This window comes from Solea senegalensis, linkage group LG10, assembly GCF_019176455.1.
Source record: "Solea senegalensis isolate Sse05_10M linkage group LG10, IFAPA_SoseM_1, whole genome shotgun sequence".
NCBI lineage: Eukaryota > Metazoa > Chordata > Actinopteri > Pleuronectiformes > Soleidae > Solea > Solea senegalensis.
In genome coordinates, this window is record NC_058030.1 from 1,354,384 (window position 1) to 1,377,819 (window position 23,436).

General features: G+C 40.5%; 1 protein-coding gene across 2 annotated transcripts in view; it reads right to left on the bottom strand.

Moving 5' to 3' along the window:
- Positions 1-23,436, bottom strand: part of si:ch211-266k8.4 (growth hormone-regulated TBC protein 1) — a 50,388-nt gene that overhangs the window by 12,015 nt on the left and 14,937 nt on the right. Inside the window, exons 11-13 of one of the 2 annotated variants that reach the window (XM_044036853.1) lie at positions 7,182-7,280; positions 4,311-4,501; positions 2,380-2,495 (exon numbers count right to left, since the gene is read on the bottom strand). In XM_044036853.1, the coding sequence (XP_043892788.1) occupies positions 2,380-2,495; positions 4,311-4,501; positions 7,182-7,280 (406 nt within the window). The remainder of the gene's footprint in view (positions 1-2,379; positions 2,496-4,310; positions 4,502-7,181; positions 7,281-23,436) is intronic. The other variant, XM_044036854.1, reaches the window with a different exon arrangement.

The following is a 23,436-nucleotide window of genomic DNA, read 5'->3' on the forward strand; positions in this document are numbered from 1 at the left end:
GAACGTAAGACATTCCTGTTCCTATTGTTCCGACGCTCTCCTCCCGTGTTGTGTCTGCTGCTGCTTTCTTCACAAATTCAACACGTCTGACAAATAATCCCGACAAGATTCCCGCCGGGACGCTACAGTGCGGCGACAGACGCGTCACACGGTCGCGTGGGATAACGTCAAGTGACTGTGGTATTCGGGTGGCTTGACCCCTCGGGGGCTAAGTCACGACCCCTGACCCCTGCAAATCACGGCCCACTTCACCACCGTGTCTGATAATGATCTGAGCTCTCGAGAGCGAGTGCTCTTTGATGTTTGACTCTCAGACCGCGCGACAAACAACTGTACAAAAAAAACAAGGCAACAGAGAGACAAATAAGGGCCAGGGGGGGGCGACAGGACTTAAAGGTACAGTATGTGACATTTAGCAACAGTTATTAGTTATAGAAGTTCAACTAATAAGTAATAAATAACACTCACAAGTGTGTTGATCTATGAAATCTCCATTTTAGAGCAGCAACTGACGATTACTTGTTTAACCCACAGAATGTCAGCAAATGTTGATTCAGCAGATTTTCTACTGGCTTCAAACATTCTCATATGAAGAGAATCAGGTTGGGGAAAAAAAATGCAAATGAGTTTTTCGAGACCCATAACAAAATTTTCCCGCGACGCATCTGTGGGAAATGACCACGTTAGAATATCACACGATCAACAATAGCATGTTTTTTTACACCCGACATGCGACTTTCATGTGTGTTACTGTTTTAATGTGTTGTCGTTGTTCTGAGCCTTTAACTCCAAACACACCTGTCCTCACACTCCACCTCTCACTCATCTCATCTTACTCCAGACGAGGGGAGTTTTCACCACTCCAGTCCAGTTCCCTCCTCCAGCGGCAAATTTTCCACCCAATTACTAATAATCCTTGCCAGGTGACCCTGGACGACCCCGCTGACCCCGCAGCCTGGTTAAAACAACCTAAACCACTTGACACGAGGACTCGGGAGGTGAGGAATGACAAGTATGCAGAAGAAACAAGCGCACACCGGAGGAGGAAAACGCAGACGTGACGAGCACTGAGCTCAACAACAACAGTACAATGAGAGGATTAGGAGGCTATTGTGGAATTCTTAGTGCTGCCGGAAAGACCGGTGACTTTTACCGCAGAGAAAGGACACCTGAACGCACCACTCCACTGGTCCATCAGTCACTCAGGTTTCAATCAAATCAATCATTAGCCAACAGAATCATTTTAGTTTGGTTGGACAAAACAAGACATTTCTTTACATTTTATGGACCAAGCAGTTAAAGAATTAATTAAGAAAATAATCGACAGATTAATCAAAGATGAAAATAATTGTTTCTTGCTCCCATTTTCCCAAGGGGAAAAAAATAAGATTCAAGCCATCCGTCACGTAAGAAAAGTCCACTATCTGTTACTTATCTGGTGGGTGGAGCTTAGTACAGAGCGCCTCCATCCCAAAATTTTTTTTTTTTTCCTATATTTTTTATTAGCAAATCCTTTTAACTGCATCTTTAGATGTTTAATACAGGTGCAGGCTCATTTATGTGAAACTAAGGTTTTGGGTGGGCGGGGAAAAAACCCTATTAGAAAATTCCCTACTAAAAGAGGAGAGATCAGTGAATCAGTGATTAACTGATGGAATAAAGACAAAACACAATGTAAGTCCTGGCACGTGTTCTGATAACCGGCAGCTGGCCACGTAACAAGAAAAAGACAAGATATAAATCAGATGATTCTCTGTATCGCACACATGAAAACAGCTCAGTGATGATTTTTACTGCAGAGTTCATTTAAAGAAGTGAGTGGACAAATGTGTCGAGCTCATTTACGTAGGGTACAAATCGCCAAGATGGACGCCAGCTTGCTCTAGTTGTGTTTAGGGCTGCAATTAATGATTATAGTCACAATTTATCAATTTCTTGACTATTTTCTCAATTTATTTGTGTCGTTTGGTCCATAAAATGACAGAAAATGTTAAAAAAAGGGTTAAAAATCAATGACTGTTGTTCGCCAAACCGATGGAGCAAAGAAACAAGAAAGTATTCACATTTAAGAAGCTGAAAAAGCAGAGGGGTCGAGTACCAAAATGATCAATGTAATCATTGCAGCCCTAAAAGCACAGGATTACCCAGCAACCACGGGAAGAAAAACTGCTTCTATTTGTGCAACATGTACAATTGAGGTGTTTAAATGTCCAAACCAAGACTGTGTAAATATGAGCACTAGCAGTGACATGTTAGATGCTTCCATTCCACAGAGGGTCCCATGTGAACGGAGGCAGTCTCGTAACGAACAGTCCAATGTAAAAGACAAACAGCTCAGTGAGGGGGCTTTGTTTGCAGAGTTTAACCTTTGTTACTCACCTCTCAGTTTGCACACAAACTGCTGTAGTTTCTGTCGCGGTGACATCACCGCTGCTCCCCTGAGCCACCGGCTGCTGGCCTCTGCCTCCCTGCTGGCTCCGCCTCCTGGATCTGATCTAGGGAGAGGAGGAGGAGACACGCAGAGGAGGTGATGTCTCTTTTTCACCAAACTACCAAACACTGCTGCCTCGTTTGTGTCACTTAGGTTAAGTGTGAACATAGGACAACAAACAGTTATGTCACAAAATAAGACGCGTATAGGAGTAAGGCGACTGACGCAGTAGATGCTGTGTGCTGTTTAAATCGATGATTTTCTCTACGGACTTTGGTGAGGTGGAGTAAATTGGGAAACACCACATTAGCATCCAGGCTGAGAAGGTGCTCTAAATTATTAGGACACGAAACAGCTCCTGGCACGGATTCATTATCCTACGGCTTATTACTTTACAACTGTACTGTACTTTTTGAGGGGGTGAAAGTTGGCCACGGCAACCCTCAGCCCTTTGGCGAATTTCCACCATTCGCCACGAAACAGGAAGTGCACTATGTACGGCATACTGTACGCTGATTCCACCGAGTTTCCCAAAACTCGGTGGGAAGATGAACAAAAAAGTCGACTATGTCCTCAACGCAACAGGAAGTTGGCCATTTTGAATATTGTCATCCATTTTGGCGATTTGCACCCTCGTCGTCCGAGTGCGTTTGACGAACTTACAGCGAAGTCAGCTCTCCCAGACTTGCGTGGAGACCCTATCTGCGTACAGTCCTAGTTTTTGTTACTCGCAACCACAATTCTTGAGCGTGAGCCTGTCGCTTTTATGTGTCATGTATCAGTATCTCATACAACCACACTTCAAAAACACCTGAACTCTCCCTTTATGTTCTGTGCAAAACAAATCCTCTTCTCTGTGTGAATAAAAGTGCAAGCAAATGCTTGCAAACTGCTTGATTGTTTTTTTTTGAAGAGACTTTTAAGGCTAGTGTGCTGGCAGTAAGAACAAAAAAAAGCCTCTTGGCTCGACTGCTCGGGAAAAGAAAGGTCACCAAATATTATGAAAAGTAACCACAGTAGGAACGGAGTCTGGAGATAAGCTGTTGATTCAAAAGTGCTTTATATCAAATGTTAGCTTCACTTCCCCTTCCCTTCTGCCCAGTTGGGTTTTTAGCTGAAGGATTTGGCATCTAACTGGAGCGTTTAAAAACTCTGGGTGTAAGACACTCGCTTCTTTGTTCCGAGGCTTTCAGTGCTCCGACTCCCAGTGGATTCTCATTTCTTTATTGACTAAAGACAACCTCATACTGTTCAGCAGAGGGAGAGAGCGAGAGAGAGGGTCTCCAGATGGCAAACACTACGGGCCAATGTTGAAGCTGAAAGGCTGTGACATAAAAGATTCCTTACTGCATAACATACATTGTTTGCCTATGAGTCAATGAGTCAATGTCAAGGGCCTTAATTTCACTGGCAGAACCACAAACACTGCTCTCATGCACCGGCACGGAGCGATGGCTTCAGAGAGACTCAGGTGTAATATCATCAGAAGTGTGTGGTGGTGAATTTGTAACACTGACTATATTAAAAATGAAAGAGAACTTAGTTCTGTGTCAAATGTTTAAATCTAAATGTTAATGTTGCCATGGTGATCGTGACATGAGTGGATTTTTAGACCTTTAAACAGTTAGATTACATTTATCATTTAGATTTAAACATTGAGATTAACAATAAGTTAAGTTTACAAATATTGCTTTAAATCTGGTTGAAAGTGACACGACTCAATTTAACTTGCTCGTAACGTCTTCACAAGCAGTGTCCCATAATAAAAAACACCTAATTAGCTTAGCACAGCACAAAATCTACACAGGAGAACACAACAACCATTTCTTGACCTGCACCTGATGAAGCTATGCTAGGCTAAAAACAGCGATGACTTTACCTGAGTTCTTGTTTGTGACGCCGACGTCCGACTCCTGAAAACCCGTCCCGGTGCAGGACTGCGCTGTCTGGATTTGCCTTGTGTTTGTGAACTCTTCTCTTCAGTCTGCTGTCGACCCCTCGGGTCAAACAGGTACCGCTGGGCCAGGCGCATCACCCGGGTGAGGACGCTTTTCGCTCCACCAACTGAGTCTGTGGGTCACAAACACAGCGATTCATTAACATTTTTGTGTTTCAAGGTCTTAGAACGAGCAGCCGTTAGGATACTCGTGGACTACTTAATTCTTACGTTATTAAAAGAACTTTTACTAAAAGGATATCCTCCTGCAACCCCACACTTTTTATGAAAGTGTGCTTTTATTACATCTCAAAGTTGACAACAATTTAGAATTAAAAGACCGAATATGGACCTTTAATTTGAAATTTGAACTTTGTACAGATGCTTATGTCCGATTAATAGTTCTCCGAAACATAGCTGCGAGGAGATGTGCTTTTGAACGTGTACACAGATACGGTGATCTGAGTGTTTTATTTTGAAAACGGGATGCCGATGTCCTTTTGTAATTCAGGCGTCAGATAGTTTGACTACGGAGAAACGAGTGTCTGGATAGCTGACCGCAGTCGGTTAACCTCTTAAAAAAATAAAAAATAAAAATAAAAAAAAGATAAAAATCTTTAAGAATTAAGTAGTCCCCCCCACAGGCCTGGAGCACTTCAGTTACTGAATATGCTGGTGTTTTCTCTCCTGTGTGTTTTTTTTTTGGATTGCATCACATTTCATATATTAATCTGTCCGATATCCGATCCAGTGATTTTGACCAGAATCGGACCGATACCAATACTCCCTACATTCAGGGAGAACAATAATGTACCATTAGGACTGTGGAGAAAAACCCTGGTAAGGATTCCCTTGCCTCTAAATATATAAAAAATCCTGTTAATTTAAATGTAATTTAAAGTGACATAAACATTTCATGATGTGCACTTAATTACAGCATCCTGTGGACAAGCCTGTGATGGCACTGCAGTGGTGTGTGTGAGAGAGAAACAAAATAAGTTATCATTCCATTACAGGCATACCCATACTGCACTGCGGGCCTGTGTCCTTGTTATAGGCAAATGAATGTTATCAGTGGCTCGCCATGTTTACACAGGGGGGCCGAATCTGCCTGCTTAGGCAAGCTGTGAACACAAAGAGCCACTCATACACTGTACTGAGAGTGTGTTTCTGTTCAAACACACCCGCGCATTACGATCGCAGGCAGACACTGAAGCTGGATCTCATGTTTATGACACAACAAGTGCAACGAGATTTAAAACACTGATTTGTTCCATACGTCGTGTTTTGGGAAAGAGACAGCCTCTTACCGACTTAGTGGGATATTGTACTTGTCATGAGTATTGCTTTGTTATAGCCAGTACCGAATGATGCTGTACTACACAAAATTCAAGTTAAATTTCTGCTATGATATCTCTGATATAAATGTCTGATACCAATACAGATATAACAGCCTTGAGCATCTACTAGTACTGATATTAGTCTGATATAATTTTGACTATCTTTACAGAATTACACTCATCTGTTTGGCCACATAGAGAATCATGAAACCTTAAAATGCTCCATTTCTAAAAACTCCTACGTACACATCACGACGAGAATGGACAGGTCCGAGAGGTCAACTTTGTATGTGATTTTCTTGGAGCATAAACACGTAAACGTGATTCGGTTAAGTTAGCGCCTGTGGTAGAATGTTGGCATTGGCGCTAGCAATCATTTGGCAAACAGGTGCCAGTCCAACGTAATTAACCACATCGCCAATCTACATGTTTTTGGAAGGTGGAGAAGCCGGAGAGAACCGACACACAACAAACAAACCCTTGGTTGGATCCGAACTGACAACCTACTTGCTATGAGGCAACAATGCTAGCACCAAAATCAAGGTACAAGTACCAGGTAACCAACCCTAATTCCATTTGTCACAGAGCCATACATAATATATAGGATACAGTATTCAAATACCTTTGTAGGGATGCACGATATTGGACTTTCTTCCAATATCTGATAGGCTGATATATCGTAGAGCTTGGGCTGCAGAGGTCATTTAGTCTCTTCTGTAGTGAACTTAACATCATATTTTTCATACTCATACAATAATAGTTGTAAAGGGCGCGCCAGCAGCCTATTTAGTTACTAGTACTGCTATTGTAGTCATAAGTCCTCCTATCGACAGATCTCGGTGCGTTCACTGACATCCCATAATACATTTTTAAAGTCAATATCTGCAGATACGGCTATCGTGCAGATGATATCGTGCATCCCTGACACTGATTTGTTTGTTGTTTACGAAGATCAAAACTGCTTCACATAGAATGACTGTGATGAAAGATTAAGACGCGTCATGCTGGTGGCTGTGTGAGGGCAACACAGCAAAACGCTCAGAATACAACGTTCTGTTTTCTCCGAACAGAAGACCCGAAAGAACATAGGGCTTACAAAAAACCTAAAGAACGTCTACAGAGGTCTACAGAACGTCTAGTGACAGCTGGACTCGCTGCAAGTACACTGCTGTGCAACTTTTACATGTTCTTATTGTCTTACCTCTTCAAATGATCTAATAACAACCTAAATGGTTCAGATTAGACGTTGCTAAGAGACTTACTTTAACAAGATTATGATTTAAAGCAGCTCTGCACACAACTCTAGCCTGTGTTGAACCTGCTGCTGAAGTGACAGTGATTTAGCGACGGCTTCCTCCCCCCTTTCAGCCGAGACCATTCACCGCTCGGGCTGAGATAAATCGATGTGAGCGGTCCAGACCTGCTGTGTAATGATGTAATAGCACTCAAGACATAAAAACACACATACACACACCTTTTTCAGCAGGTTTTTGTCCTTGTGGTACAGTCTCTTCTTCTTCACCTCTAACTGGAGTCAACGCGGAGGCTTTTGTCGGCTTTTCTGGAAACGGTTCTGGAAAACACAAACAAGAAAACCACCATATTCAATAGAATGTTTTTGTGGTTTTCACTAATATTCAAGGTCCGGAATGTAACATTTAAGAGAGTCTATTGGTAGAAACTCAACATACTAAGGGTATAATCGCTTTAAAACTAACTTGGCGCAACAGAAGCCCAAACAGACTTGTTTGACATTTTGGAGCGTAAGCTTACTATGAAAACAAAGAAGAACAGTTAACCCATGAAGGAGAAAATAGGGGAGGGAAAGAGTTGAGGGAGAATGTGCGAATGCTCACGTAGTTCCCTGAAGTGTTTGGGAAAAGGAGGGGTGAGTGGGGGAGGAGTCTCTCTGTTTACCCTTAAATATAATAATCCATTAATAAATGGCAAATATGACTGATGGATGCCATGTAATTACAGTCTTTAATTGCTTTAAAATCTGGATCATCGTGTGGAGTGTACGTGGCGACTAAGCACGCCAGAAAGTTTTGACATTTTCTTGAGGTTATGCGAGGAAGTCTGCTAGGGTTGGGTATCGCCACCAATTTCCTGAATAGATTCAATTCCGATTCACAAGGTCTCAATTCGATTCGACCCACGATTCAATACCGATTTACTTAGGAATATTTCAGTTACAACATCACTCTTAGCTCTGGGTAATTCATTCATAAAGCTGTCTTGAATGAGCAACCTATCAGAAATTAGCATTTGTTGTTGTCAGCCAAAGTCTGAAAAAAGGGTTTCCGCTGCAAGCACTCCACGGACCCTCTTCTTCACCAAACATCGTCGTTATTCTCATGAGATTAATGAGAGAAAAGCCTTCACCGTCCAAGAGCTGAATTTGGACGCTGTTTTCTTGGAATGTGAACACAAACCTGATTTGTTTGGATATCACCTGACTTACAATGTGAATGTGTGAGTGAACTGGACTCAGGCCTAGAGATTATAGGCTACAAACCAACCAAAACATTGACGGACTTTCTGTTTTTTGTTTCTTTTGGAAAGTCGCAAAGTCAATGAGGCTAATGTTTGATATCATAGCATTTATTTCTCTGGCAAAACCTCCAGTCTGCTCGATTTCTCATGGTGCTCCAGTAGAGCTGGGTGTGTGTTTGGTCGTGCCAGAGGGCAGAGGTGATGTTGACTTGTAATTTTTCTGGTGCATATCAGTATTTAAACACAAGCTGACTCAAGGATAGTGCTTCCACCAAACAGGAAGAGTCGGTGATAAAGTGCGAGGTCTTCTTTGTAGAGTCCTAAGTAGAGGTTATCTTTGATGTTAAAACAACTCCCCCTCCTCCTCCTGTAGCCTATGGCTTCCTCTCCTCCCTCCGATCCGTCTCAATCACTGTCAGCCATCGGTGAAGCAGAGGTTGTTCCTTTCCACAGCCAGATGCCAACATCAAAACACTGACTTGTCACGGCACGCTCTCCTGTTAGCCACCCAGCTACTAACTGGGTAGGAACATATGGCATTAGCTCATGCAGCCTTTGAAACAAATGACGGTTGTAAATTAGTCAAATGTTGTAGCTCTGACGGGGGGGGGCCTTAACGTTCAATCTTTCAACAATGCCACTTTTCTCTTAAAAAAGGTTAAAGCCAGACAACTCATTATGTGTTTCTTCCACATTATAGGTTTGTTGTGTACATTCAGAGGTTCTCATAGAGAATGTTTTCTCTTTTTTCCACAGACACAACAGAGTCTCAGTTTCTGTGTGACTCACAGTCGTAATGAGAAGGTCTGAATGAACACGTGCGTGATTTATTGCTGAACCTGTGCAGGTTTCAGTGTTCGTGCAGTTCCCACCCAGCAGAGTCTCAATGTTTGTGCTTGTTTTCCAATGGAAGGGTTACGTCGTCAAGTATACGACTCTATTGATTAAGCTATGATGAAACTATAATGAGTTTATTATTAGTATAACCTGAAGACAAGCAGGAAGTGTCGTTTTAAGGATTTTTTTTGGCAATGCAATAATAATCGCAATATGGCCTAATGCAAATTTCAAACTGCATTTTTAAAACCTAAATGTGTGTCAAAGTACAATTTTAGAATAGAGCTGAAACAATTAATCAGTTTGAAGCTATTTTCATTATTAAAACAAAATTTCTGATTGTTTCAGCTTCTTAAATGTGAATATATTCTTCATTTCTTTGTTCCATATAACAAAGAAATCATTAAAAATCAATAATTTCAGGATGTGGACAAAACAAGACATTTGAGATCTTCATCATTTCCAGGTTTGATAAACACTGATCAACATTTTCTGACATTCTATGCATTCGATCAATCCAGAAAAGAATCGACAGATTAATTGATTATGAAAATAATTGCTAATTGCAGCTCTATTTTGGATGAATTGTTGTTCTGTCTATTGTCACATCTTATTGTCCAGACTGAAGAGAATCTATTTGTCTCTCACAGATCTTCACAAATATGACACAGTAATCTGTTTTAATATATATGACAATGATGTAAAAAAATGACCATTCCCCCGATATATCATAATTGCGAAAGACCTAATTGTTACATCCTCCAACGAGGTCATGCTGTCATCGGCGTGGGTTCATGTCAACGTTTGTCCTACTCTGAACAACTTCCTGTCTATACTTTTTGACGGATCAATCTGAAATTGTTATGTTTCCATGAACTGATGACGTCACAAAAACATGTCACATTTTCAAGAAATTCCAATCATTTTTTTTTTTACAGTTTTGCCACACAAGTGTCAAAAAAAAAACATTTTACATGTGAAGTCCCATGTAACTGGGCGCCTCTGAGAGTCAAAGTTTGATTTGGCTTGTGATGATCTGTTAGAAACTTGGGCTACATGGAAATTAGGTCCTCAGGTCCTTTAGCTTCTAAAAAGTGATTCCCTCCCTCTCACCATAGGTTTGATTTTAATCTTGTCTAGAGACGCTAGGTATAGTGATGCTGTTCCACCCTGTCATTTTTGTTTTCCTTAAAGTAAACTGAGTTCATTTAAAGTGGGGTTTCATTTCTGTATTCGACTAATAAGTAAACTAGCCCTTCCTTTTGAATAGTCCTTTTTCCTTCCATCCTCTGCACATTTCCCGTTGTTTGCCAGATTATCTTGTGAGCTTAACCTCCACTCATTTGTAATCTCGGTTGTTAATGTTGCTTCCCTTTCAAAAGATTCAGATCTGGATCCAGTGGATACCAGGTGCCTGTTTGTAAAGAGCAGGTGATAAAATGATCTATAAAGTTAAGGTTGGGTTCTTGGCACCAAAATCAAATATCTCAATAGGCATTTCCATTCAAAAATAGAAAATCAATCATAATCACCAGAACTATCTATTAAATACATTTTTGTTCGATATTTTCCACTGATTTATGGCCCGTCATGTGCGGGGACATTTAAAACTAGGGATGGGCATTTCAAAACAAAAAAAATGCTACTTGACAGTCGCTGGATTTAATCCAGTGATTATTCATCGTTGCTTTATGCCGTTTGGCATTTTGTGCGTGAGGAATTTTTGTGGTGATTTTCACAGCAGGAGAGAGCAGATACGCCCAGTGACAGTTTGGGTTTTTTATTGGTTGCAAAGATGTCATTGGAGTGCAAGAAGAGTAAATAGCAATATTTCTAAGTCATGAGGACAAACTGCGACACTGCACATAGATCTACAGCTCATTATTAAACTGTTATTAAATTGGACGGAGGCCACACTCTAGACAATTAATGGAAGACCTTGTATTATGACCAGGTAATGCAGAAAACCAGGTTATTCTAATATGTTTAAATGGTTAATTATTGCCTCTCCATGCACTCAGTGTTACTTGTTCTTCTTTTACAGCGCAGAAGCTCACTTCAGTGTGGGAGAGCTACAAACAAGGATCTGTTTGTTTGGAGTTAAAGGCCAGGCTGGTTAAGTTACAATGTGACCAATTAAAGCTGAACACGACCCAAGATAAATTGATTTGGAACCCCTTTCTTTAATCCTGAGCCAATTTCTGTTAAATCCAAATTAATTTTTCAGCATAAACACAAAGCAGTTTGAACACCAAAAGACATCAGAGGCATTATAGTTATGATGTCTGCTGTAAACAGCCATCAAGGTCATGCCACTGTTAGATGGAAGCGATAGCTCAGGTGTAATGAAGTGTGGTTGCAGGAGAGTTTTATCAGATAGTCAGTGGTGACTGCACTGTGAGAGCCATCTGACTGTTCCACAGTAAAATGGAACATTATTTAGTTTCAAATAATTGTTTGATAGATCAACTTTGACATTTGGAGATATCGTCCTGCTGAATGACTGTAATCCAGTTTTTACTGACCTTCGTCTGGGCAAAGAATGTCTTGAGATTATCCTTGTAGCCAATATGTTGGTGTATACCAATCTAATAACTCGCATACTTCTCCCAAACTACAACGTTAACGAGAACAAGTCAGTGATTTGTGGTTAAGTCATTAAAATGGGTGTGCTATTAAACGAGTTGTGTTTCTTCGTAACAGTTGTTCAGATAAAGATCTGACCATATTCCAAAAAATAGATATAATATATTATAATAATATATAGTGACTAATTTACAACCACATTTGTAATACAGAACATAATTTTGAATTGGTTACCAAATAATTGGTAACCAAAAAAAGCGATGTTTAATTAAATAATTATAACTTTTTGTTTTATGCATGTTAATTTAAAACATTTAAAATGTTGGAAGAAATCATGCATATATTTGTTCTCCCGCAACCCACCTCTTCCGCCCCAGTATTTGGGTACGACATACTTTACCAACAACAATAAATAAAATAAATGATTGAAATAAAATAATAAAACTGACAATAAGTCATCGATACATTATGTGATCAACTCAAAACAGGTCACAACAACACACCCGGTTTAACCTGTATTCTCTTAACGCTGCATTTCACTCACACAACACAGGCAACAAACAGCAGCGAGAGAGCACAGCTGAGTGATCACCGAGGATCAGGCTTCACTTTATTGTAGCTCTCACTGGTTGGTCTCCATGTGCTGTTTAAAGCCCCGCCCACTGTGTACGCATGTATAAAAACACAAACACACACACACACACACACACACACACACACACACAGAGTATGAAAACAAACTACATGACTCAAACACACTGATGTGGTAAGAGAGCGATTGAAAAATGAAAACATACGGTCGAAAACACGACGCGCACACAAACAGCAGAGAACGTTGGTGAGCTCAGCTCCAGGGTTTCTCTGTGACTCAGGGATTTAATGAGAAGCTATGAATGACAGTGTGTGTGTGTGTGTGTTTTACTGCTCACACTCTCTCTCTGAAGAGTCAGTTTCAGATGACAGAGCGCTCTGCTGATTCCTCAGTGTTCTGGAATTAATGCTGATGACACGCGCGGCCGTTTGAAGGTTGTGTTTTGGTGTATTTCAAGCGACCGCTCACCCCTGGGAGTTGGCGAGGCAGCAAAACCTGTAGCAGGGATTGAATGAGATCTAATGTCAGCAGCTCCTGAGGCCTGAGAGCTCACCGACGCTGCTGCTGGGTTTTTTGTGGGTGCTTAAATAAATTTGCTACGTTTACCCAGCCTTCTAAGGACGCACTGAGGGCGGATTGGGAGTGTTTAGACTAAACTGGACTTTGCACGATATGTAGGTCACTGAGGATGAACGTACCAGATCTGGAATGGGGTCCGAGAATCTTTTAAAGGGAAGAAAAAGAGAGAGGGAGATAGAGACGGAGACAAATTGCAAGATACTGTTACAGGAGTGAGGAGCAAAGGTGTCAGGCAGCAGTTCTTCAGGTTCAAATACCCTGTGTATCATCACGACCCGAGGGCAAACCACTGATGAGGAATTTTGGATGGGATCTTTTTTTACAGCATTGAAAACCACAGAAGGCTATTCATGCTGAGCTCAGGTTATATGAACTGAAATAAGCCCGGCCTCACATAGATGCCACCTCTGCAGGGCAAAAAAACCTTTGGACTTTTCTAACCACTTCTGCTACATCTGAGTGAACACTGCTATGACACGGCATGCACGTTCATGATTCAGTGTGAGGAAACTACACCTTCATGACAGTTAAAGTTAAGCCTCTGGCTGAATGAGCTGGCGCGCCGCGTCACACGGCAAAAACTATAACCTATAAGAAGATTAAAAACATAAACACAGAGGAAAAAGTCTTACAAGTGTTTACAGGTTGGAGGAGCACAGACGCAGACAGACAGACAGACAGACAGACAGCGGAATGAGTCACTGGGAAGTGATAATGAGCCAGACTCTAATTTGCCTCGCCACATATGCAACCAAAACATATTTCACAGATGTCATAATACAACTTGGAGACTGTAACTTATAACACTTGTAGTGCTCACGCTGTCACCTATGTTGCAGCACATAATAAATAGTAGTATAGTATAGTAAACAGTTAAGCCCCTATTTTCTGAGGTAACATCTCCCCTCTTAGTCATCCAATTCACTTCATCCAACAACACAGTTAGCCAAAGTGCTGTACTCAAGTGTCAACCAGTCGAGACGTCACCCATAAGAATCTGAGCTCGTGGAGTGATGTTGAACAGCTCTGTACTGTACTTTGGTCTATTTTCTTCTAAATGGGACAAAAATTCTCTAAACTGACATCACGCTCTGATGAAGAGGATGCTCAAATCTAGCAATTGATACTACAAACTTATCATAAAACAAAAAATGTTGTGAATCAATTGATTAGGATCATTTTCTAGACTTCCTTCAATTACTAAATTAATCATCAATTCCACCAGTTTTGACAGATTTTTCCGTTTCTTAAATATGAATCATTTCCTGGTTTCTTCCTTTTCCTTGGTTTTAAAGATATCATTTAAAACCAAATTATTTTGGTTTGTGGTCAAAACAAGATCAACATTTTCTGACATTTTAGGGGCCAAACGATTACTTGATTAATCCACAATGAAAGCAACTGTTAGTTTGCATCCCAAAACAACCCCTGTATGTTACAAACACTTACAAGGTTTCTTAAGATGCAATTTTAGCTCTGTTTTTTTTCCAGCAGCAGCAGCAGCAGCAGCAGCAGCAGCGGTCACATATCTAAAAAACACGTCTGAATCATATAGATAAACTCAAGGCCATAATCTCTACTTATCACAGAACAATGGAAGGTAACAAGAGCTGGTCAAGTTGTTATTTCAGCCTGTGATTCGACCTCCCGTGTCCCGTCTCTGCACACGACACAGGAAAGGACAGTTTTGCTTGTTGCTCTCTTACCACAGGGGCAGAATATACAGAAAAGAGAAACACGTGATGGACTACATTAAGATGGGAAATAATAAGGAGTCAGGTTAGCGGTTGAGTTTGTCCTCTGAGACATTTTGTGCGATAACACCCGACTGATTTCTAAATCTGGCTATCTATACAATAATTAGAGACGCTCCTGCACAACAACTGATGCAGCATGTACTTAGCCAACATATGGCAAGACTGAGTGAAAGGGTAAATCAAACACAAGAGAGGATGAAGACAAAAGAGGAGTAAAATGGAAAATGATGGCAGAGATTATGAGTGAGAGGAGTCCGTTGTTCTAAATCTATGCTGCCTCACTCATACATTCTTGACACCTACTCTCTATTAGAATATAGAGAATATTTTTAGAAGGCTCTATGCTCCATGTAGCTAATTATACAAGCTCACAAAATAGGAAGGTTAGTCTGTAGGAAGGGTTAGCAGCTAAAAGACAAAAGTTACAGGCATGTGCTAATCTGATCTAATTCAGTTAGACCCCTTAATATTGTACATAACTATTAAACAATTTATCTTGGTAATTATCAATGTATAATTAGGTCCCGAGCATGAATGTGCAAGGGCCAACGGATCCTTACTTTTCTCTGACGTTGTACTCATTTTTGAGGGGGCTAACGTGCATAAAAACCCTTGAAATTTGGCACGGAGGTCAGCTCCGTGAAAAATGCAATAGTGGCATAGGGCACAAACCTGTTCGTAGTCCCAGGGCTCTGTAGCGCCCACAGAAGTCGGGTCATTTTGGGAATCTTTGACGTGAGATAAAGGGGCCAAAACTGCATTAAATGCAAAATTTGGGTTTTTTTTCTACCGTGTCTAAGTCGCACACAGTTGTTCTGATTTTAACCAAACTTACATACAGCTGTTGCTCTCATGATTTCAAACCAATTTCTAACGTACTTCCATTAGCTCCACCCACCTAGAAGTCGACAATTTTGGAAAAACGAAATCTAGTCATTTGAACAAACTTGTCCTAGCATTTTTGAGCGAGCTGCGTCAAACTCAGTGCATATGTTCTAGACAAGTTAACGATTAAGAGCTGTGAAAGTATTTTCTCTACGCCAAAAGGCGTGGCCTCAGCACTCGGACAAATTTGAGTGAGTGTTTGCGGTGCAAGTGAACAAAAGCAAAAAAGAGAAAAACAAATCCACCTACAAATGCGAATAAAGTACAAAAAGTCAATTGTCCGGAATCATTTCCAAGTGACTGAAGATGGACAACAAAAGAGGAACAAATATACAAAAATAAAATCAACAAGTTATGGGTACTTTAGAAGATACAGTGGCTGAAATTGCAAACAAAGGACAACACTGAAGTCAGATGTGTCCTCAGTGTTAATTCAATGTTTTTCATAATATCCATACACCCGGAAGAATCACATTTCTTTTTATAATTTTTATAATGAATAGTGACGTCGCTCTTCAACAACGTTTATCTTTCCACCATCTTCTACTCATTGGACTTTAGCCATTTTAGGACCATTTAGACAACAAAGAGCTTTGTTATTAAACCATTCATCACAGACGGAGGACGGGAACCATCAATTTCACCTTTCAGCCTCCAGCACCTTCATTCCCTCAACACTTTTCTTTATTAGGGTTTGAAGTTAAGGGTTTCTACTTTTCACTTTGTGATTTAGGCTGAAAAAAGAGAAAACGGTATTTTCGACAAATGCTTTTGAAGAAAACACCAAAAAAAAAAACCATAAAGCTGATTATTTGGAAGTTGGATGAAATCCAAGTGATAGCACAGGAGTCATCAGCTTTTTTGCCACTTACACATGTTTAAAACATGGTAAAAAATATGTATAAAGCACCTTTTCACTTTAAAGCCCATGTTGATGATGATCTGATTTACACAAAGCGACACAAACTTCTTGTGTACAAAAGATAATGTTAAGCAGAGAACAAATAGTACACAGTATACAGTCGACTGGAAACGCTGTAGTACATATGCCAAGCCTCTGTGTGGCACCAAGAAACACAGAAAGCCTCCAAAACCACCAAACACCAAACCAAACAATCTCCAAACAAGAGAAGAGGATGATGAAGCTATGTAACAGTGGATGCAAACACAAGAGAGAGGTGGGTTTAATTGCTCTATGGGTCTGCTCCCACCTACTTAAATGCTCTCCTAAAGGCTTACGTTACCCCTCAACTACTCTGTTCAAGGATTGTCTTCTGGCGGTGCAAACACCCCGCAAAAGACAATCCAGACACTTGGAATGACCTACCGATCACTACCAGAACAGGGCCGTCCCTGACTATCTTCAAGAAGCTCTTGAAGACCCAGTTCTTCCAAGAGCATCTTCTATCAGTCCACTGTTCCTATCTAGTAGAGTTCTTTCCAAGACTACTTCCATGCAGCTTATTTCTCTTTTGTAAATTGCTTTGGATAAAAGCGTCTGTTAAATGCATAAATGTGTAAATGTTAAATATCATCCTTTTCCAGAACAGGGTTTCAGGCATCCCAAAAATCCTGGTTCCATGTGGATAAAACTTTGTCATATTAATCTAAACGCATTTTGACATGCATAACCCCTAAATTGACAGATTATATTAGGTAATCCTTTAGTTAAATTGCTAAAATCATTTTTTTTTTTCCATTGCCCAGTTCACTGCCATGTTTGATCACCTGTATAAAACACACTGATGACGTATAAGTACTTCATACAATCCCACTTCTAAAAAAGCCCAGTAAAAGCCCTTTAGTCAAAGCAGGGCGCCTCAACCTCTTCAGATCCCATCCTGAGTTTAACGCTCCACTTGACTCCAGAATGAACTTCAAACCGCAAAACTCCTCCAATCATCATTCTCTCATAATTACGTTGAAGAATTTAAAAGTATTTTTGTTTAACCTTCTTGGAAACATTCATGTCCTCGGGCAGAGCAAACTCTCGGTCAAACGCCCCCACACTCACTCATCCGTCACAACAGTCTGGAGTTTGTTTTAATACTTGCAAACCCAAGGGAACCGACGTCTCGCCTCACATCCACAACATTTCCATTAATCAGACAGTGGCAAAAATGATTGTCCTCATGTGTGAAACTGACAGATGGGAAAAGTGCCCTGAGGAGAGTTACATTAACTGGTGGTTGGAAACACACACGGCAATCAACACGTGTCTAATGACTATCAGAGAAAATGAAGTAAAAATGGGAGCTCAAATTTACTCACTCACTAACTAAAGTGTGGAATTAGATTTGAGTCAATGCTTTTAAAACCTTTTTACGACGCAAATAAAATAGAGATTTAATCATTCAAAAATATTGTATTTTATCGTTTGTTAAAATACACTTGTTCTTTACGTTCCCTGGTTTGTTCTTTGTACTCCCTGATATTTTCCTTTCAACTCAACTTAATATATAGAACATAGAAAACACTGAGCTCTTGAAGTAACACACACCATTATCTTCAACGTTAAAATACAGCGGTGTAAATAGGCTGAGCAAAGTCACAGGAGGCAGATTTATTCCCAATATTCATACCATGGTATATATAGTCAAAACAGTATTTCTGAATTCCAGAGGCTTGTGTACCACTAGTGGTACATGAACTACAGTTTGAGAATGAGTAATTGATTACTAAATGAAACATCATCTCGTTTTATGATCTATTAATCAGTTGTTGTTTTTTTACATGATTAAAAACAAGTTCTCAGCTTCTTCAAAGTGAATATTTAAGCAGCTCCTGTTAAAGATTGAATCATTTTGAGGTTTGAATCAACACCTGTCAACATTTTCTGACATTTTGTGGACCAAACAATTAACGTATTAATCGAGAAAATAATGGACAGATTAACTGATTCTAAAAATATGACGCACGGACAACACCAACAGCAATGCCTGCATGGACGACCAGCTTCAGACGTGAAGGCTTGAAAACATGGCTGCCATCCGATCATCAAATCTACACCCACGAGAGTCTATTTCACCTCAAGTATATGTTTTATCTAACGGTTAGACAACATTTTTTGACTGGAAACTGAAGTTTGTGCTGCTCTGTAAACCAATTCCTCCCCAGACCACAGCCCATGGAGAAATCTGCAATTGTTCCATCACAGCAGACAGGATGTGTAGAGACACTGCAGTAGACCAGCAACACCTGTGTCCCTGTGAGCTAAATATGCTTATTTTCTCAATGGGAAAACAACAACAACAACAAAGAGAACAAAGGGCAAAATTGTGCAACAAAGAAAAGGAGTGAGAGAGAGAACAGGTCAGTGATGGAAGGACGGATGATGAAGAAGAGAGGATTCACTGCTGATCCCCACTCACTGACCTCTGAGTTCTGACCCTGACCACAACCTGTCATTCACAGGCCGGCCTCCTGATGAGCCTTAAGGCCCGAGTGGCAAGGTCAAAGTTCACACTCATGGGGCCAAAGGGGCCAACAGGGACAGACTCACAGAGCTGCGGGACATGAAGTTGAGATGTGAGTGAGTATCACGTAAAGGAGAAGGAAGGATGGAAGGATGGAAGGGCTGGGTGATATGTCTTAAAAATAAATGTTCTCACACCAAACTAGACTTACGGTTAACATGCAACAGCGAACAAGCCTTGAAACAAGCACATAAACAAGATGGCAGACCAAAAATATAACTTTTCAGTTTTCTACTGGCTTCACACAAACTTGCAGGGATCGTATCTTAACTACCAGGAGCCAAAGATGGGGCGCTTTAGTGGCAGGAGTTATAGTGAAAACTGACTCTACAAACACAAATTAATCAATAAAATCCATTTATTGCCCAGACCTAGAAGGAAGGAAAACATAGTTAAAAAAAAACAAAACAAAGAAAGGTACAGGCAAAAAAATAGGAAAGGGGAACAAAAGAAAGAACAGTAACTCAAATTAAAAGTGAAGTTAAAAACTTCTTTCCTCATTAAGCAGGAAGGGAACGAGCCAAATGCAAGTGTGTGTGTGTGTTGATCATCACAACGCATTTAATAAGTTATGTCCTCCGTTTTAATTAAATGCAAACATAATTAAAGAAAGATCCTGCTTAATTATTGATTTCCCCTCGTCTGCTTGGAGTTTCAGCATTCTTCTGGGGTCAGAATGTAAACAACAAGGAATGAACACAAAACAGTGAAGTGTGCACACACACAGTCTCTACTTTTACCGCAATTATATAGCAATACAGAGAGGACTGAGGATCGCCACAGGGGCTCTTCAGGGTGTAACAGCCTAACAGGGCGAGAGGAAGACAGGGTAACACACACACAAGCAGGAGTGGAGGGGCTCGACAGGATCTGAGCCTGTCGAGAGACTGTTTTCCTTTCTTTTTCCTTTAATAACATTTTATTTTCTCCCTCCCTTTTTACTTTTGACCTACAGCTTCTCATCCCATCATTTCACACATCGTTACACAAAAATAATTCATTCACCTCCTCATTTTATTTAATTAGGGACCATGTGCAAACAAGCACAGGCTCCCTAATGAACTCCCCTGGTTACCAGCCACGACAGCGAGTGTGGGCTCACCTTGTTAGTCTGTCTCTGTCTGCGTGTGTGTGAAATCATGTCTGTCTGTCTGTCTGTCTGTCTGTCTGTCTGTCAGGAACAGTGCACAGAGCATTTTGACGTCACACAAAAAAACCACATGCAAATATTAATCCGTCTGTCCACAGCTGCGGGGACGCTTAGTCTCGACGCGGTGTTGGTGTTTATGACTGAGAACACAGACACAAACGGCACGAATCCATGCGAACGACTGCTGGAGCCAAAACGACAGATGGACAGTGAGGTCAGAACCAGCAGAGGGAGAGAGAGAGAGGGGGAGAGGGGGGAGAGAGAGAGAGATTTGTAGAACAGATGGACAAAGAGTTCACTGATGGGAAGAGTCAGGAAACACGTGTATAAAGTCAAAGTGGGCAAGTAAACACAAACACAACTGAGTGCAGAAGTCGGGAGGGTGAACACACTGAGCACTAACACGCCGTTATATCATTCATTTTTGCTTCCTGTGTTCGCTTCTACACTAATTATGTTAATTCATTAATTCATTAATATATCCGATATTGATATCGGATATCGGTCTGATATCGGATATCGGTCTGATATCAGCAAAAAAACGTGTATCGGATTATATCGGACTGCCTCCAAAATCTCAGATATAAGCGCTCCGATACAACAGTCCATTCCGCTCCAGCACTTCTATCCAGCAGCGCCCGTTGTGATCACGTGGGCTCTGCGTGTTGGATGCATGTAGATCACGTGTGTGTGCTACTGATATTTCAGAGGTTCAACATTTTTCTTTCACCTCTGAAATCAGAGGCTACGAAGCCGCACAGCGAACGTGAGCTAGCCGTTAGCACCACGCTAGCTCTTATGTTGAAGGTTAAAATTGATGTAACTATTGGTTAATAATAAATGGGTCAGTTTTTCCTCATACCTGCTGTTGCTGACTATTGTTCTCTGTTTAAGTAATATCACTTGATCAAGCCTATTCTAACATTTCACATTACAAAACAAAGTATGTATGATTCGTGCTGCTATCGTATTTGATCGATATCGGTATCGGCCAATACTCAAGGCTGCAATATCGGTATCATATTGGAAGTGAAAAAGTTGTATCAGGACATCCCTAGTTTCCAGTGTCCGTGTTAAAGCTGCAGGGGGCAGCATCACTAGAAAAACTGCTGGTTATTGAATCTGAAATTATTATTATCAAAGTTATTTTTATTTATTATATATAGTTTTTATTTATATTATATATATATATATGTATAAATATATATATACACACACACACATATATACACATATACATACATATATGTATGTATATTTATATATACATACATATACATACATATATACATACATACATATATATATATATATATATATATATATATACATATATATGTATTTAGTATATATATTTATTTTATTGAAGGTTATTGAAGTGAAAAAGCGACATCCCTAGCGATTTTACCATTTTACAGCCATTTCTTAAAGGGGATTTTACGAGCATCAGTGAACGCACCACAGCTGAACAGAAACATAGCTGTGAGAAATGTGCTGTTCTTACAACCCAAAATGTTGCCAGACTAACAATAACAACTTGAGCCATTTATATGGGCAAAAACAAGCACTTATTTGTACTATTCACATGGAATGAAAAAAGCAGACAATAATCCATCAGAGAACTTGCATTGATCATGAAACTAGCTGGAGATTCACTTAGTTATTGAATAATCATCGCAAGCCCTATTTGGAATAAAAGAAACCCCAGAGTAAACTGACCGATGGAGCTCGAGCAGCAGGAGAAAAGGATGAAAACAGTGTTGAATCACTGGAACAGGACTCTGGCACCTGAGCAGTCAGGACTCGGGAGGGAAAACATTCAGAGGGTAGAAGCAGGTATGGACAAAATGAGGGGGAGGAAATCATGGAGGGCAGGAAGAAAAAAGAACATAATAGTGAAGGAAATATGTGGAGGGGAATGAGAGAGGGACAAGAGAAGGACAAAAAAAGAAAAACAAGAGCAATACAACAGGGAGATGACCCATATTTAAGAGGACAGAAGGGCAAATCTACCTACTTCCAAAAGCAACCTGTCAACCTGACTCAGCATAACATGAAGTCACTTCAGATCTGCTGACTAAGCCTGCAGGTTCCCTGCGGAAACACCCCACACCAATATCAGTGACATCATTTCTTACTGGGATACTGCACCATGAAAAACAACCCTCTTCACTCCATCTCAGCAATAAAAATCTGCTTTTTCCAACTGGAAACTGAAGAAAAAAAACATACTCTCCTCTCCCTCCTGCAATTTTACCATCACAGGGACACAGGCGTTGTTGATCCACTGTTGCCTCCATCAGTGAGTTCAAATGTGCTATTTTGTGATTTTGGAGTTTGAAATCCATCACTTGGATTCACCTCAGTGACACAACGTTAACAAACCAGGCAGCAGTAGACGAGCAGCTCCTGTGTCTCTTTGAACTAAAAACACTACATTTCTCTCTGGACTTTGGTGCAGAGGAGTGAACGACAAAGGAGAATCTGAACATTAGTCTCAGTGGGGAAATGAGCTTCTACTTCTCACCTGATTTACAACATCAGTAAATACTTCCCTGAGGAGTTAATGGTCTCAAATAGAGCTGAAACAAATACAAAATTAATCATCAACTATTTTTGATCATCGGTTTGAAGCTTTACTTGTTATTAAAACAATATTTATGATTGTTTTAGCTTCTTAAATGTGCATATTTTCTTTGTTTCTTTACTCTAGATAACAAAGAACATGTGTAATATGTTCGATGATGTTAAAATCGCGTCAGGAGACAACCACAATTCTCGGAAGGGCCAGATCGGGACTGAAATCTGGCCAATGATCCTCTAGTGTGGGGAGGGGCTTAACAGGACTCGGTTTAAATGTTGTTGCCGTCTTAATACCATATTTATATTGTACTCCGATATCCGATCCAGTGACCAATTTCATCCCGATACAAAGTATCATATCAACTAATCCCTTATTCTGACTAGTTCACAAGCTCCCTTTAAATGCAGAATTTAGGTCCGACATGGTGGTACTTGAATGTAGAAATGGATGTTATGTAAAACTAGTACACAACCTGTTCAACATGTGTTTCTGGAAGCAAAACTTATTCTTTTTTTGGTGATATTTCTGCTGCACTTCTATCGGCTTCTGCAGCATCTCCCTCATCCAAACGACGTCAAACTCAGCACGGCACGCACCGGTGCCCTCAGTAAGTCACTGGTCAAGCGAACCGTCGGACAGTTCTGTGATTTACACACACGCGGACGCACATTCCTTTCATTTATAGATGTATAACTTCAGTGTGCGGCACCATTTAGCTCCTCCAGTAAAGAGAAAAGGTTTCCTCTCGACAGTGAATAGGTGTTGATTCGTTTGTTCTAATCTGCTG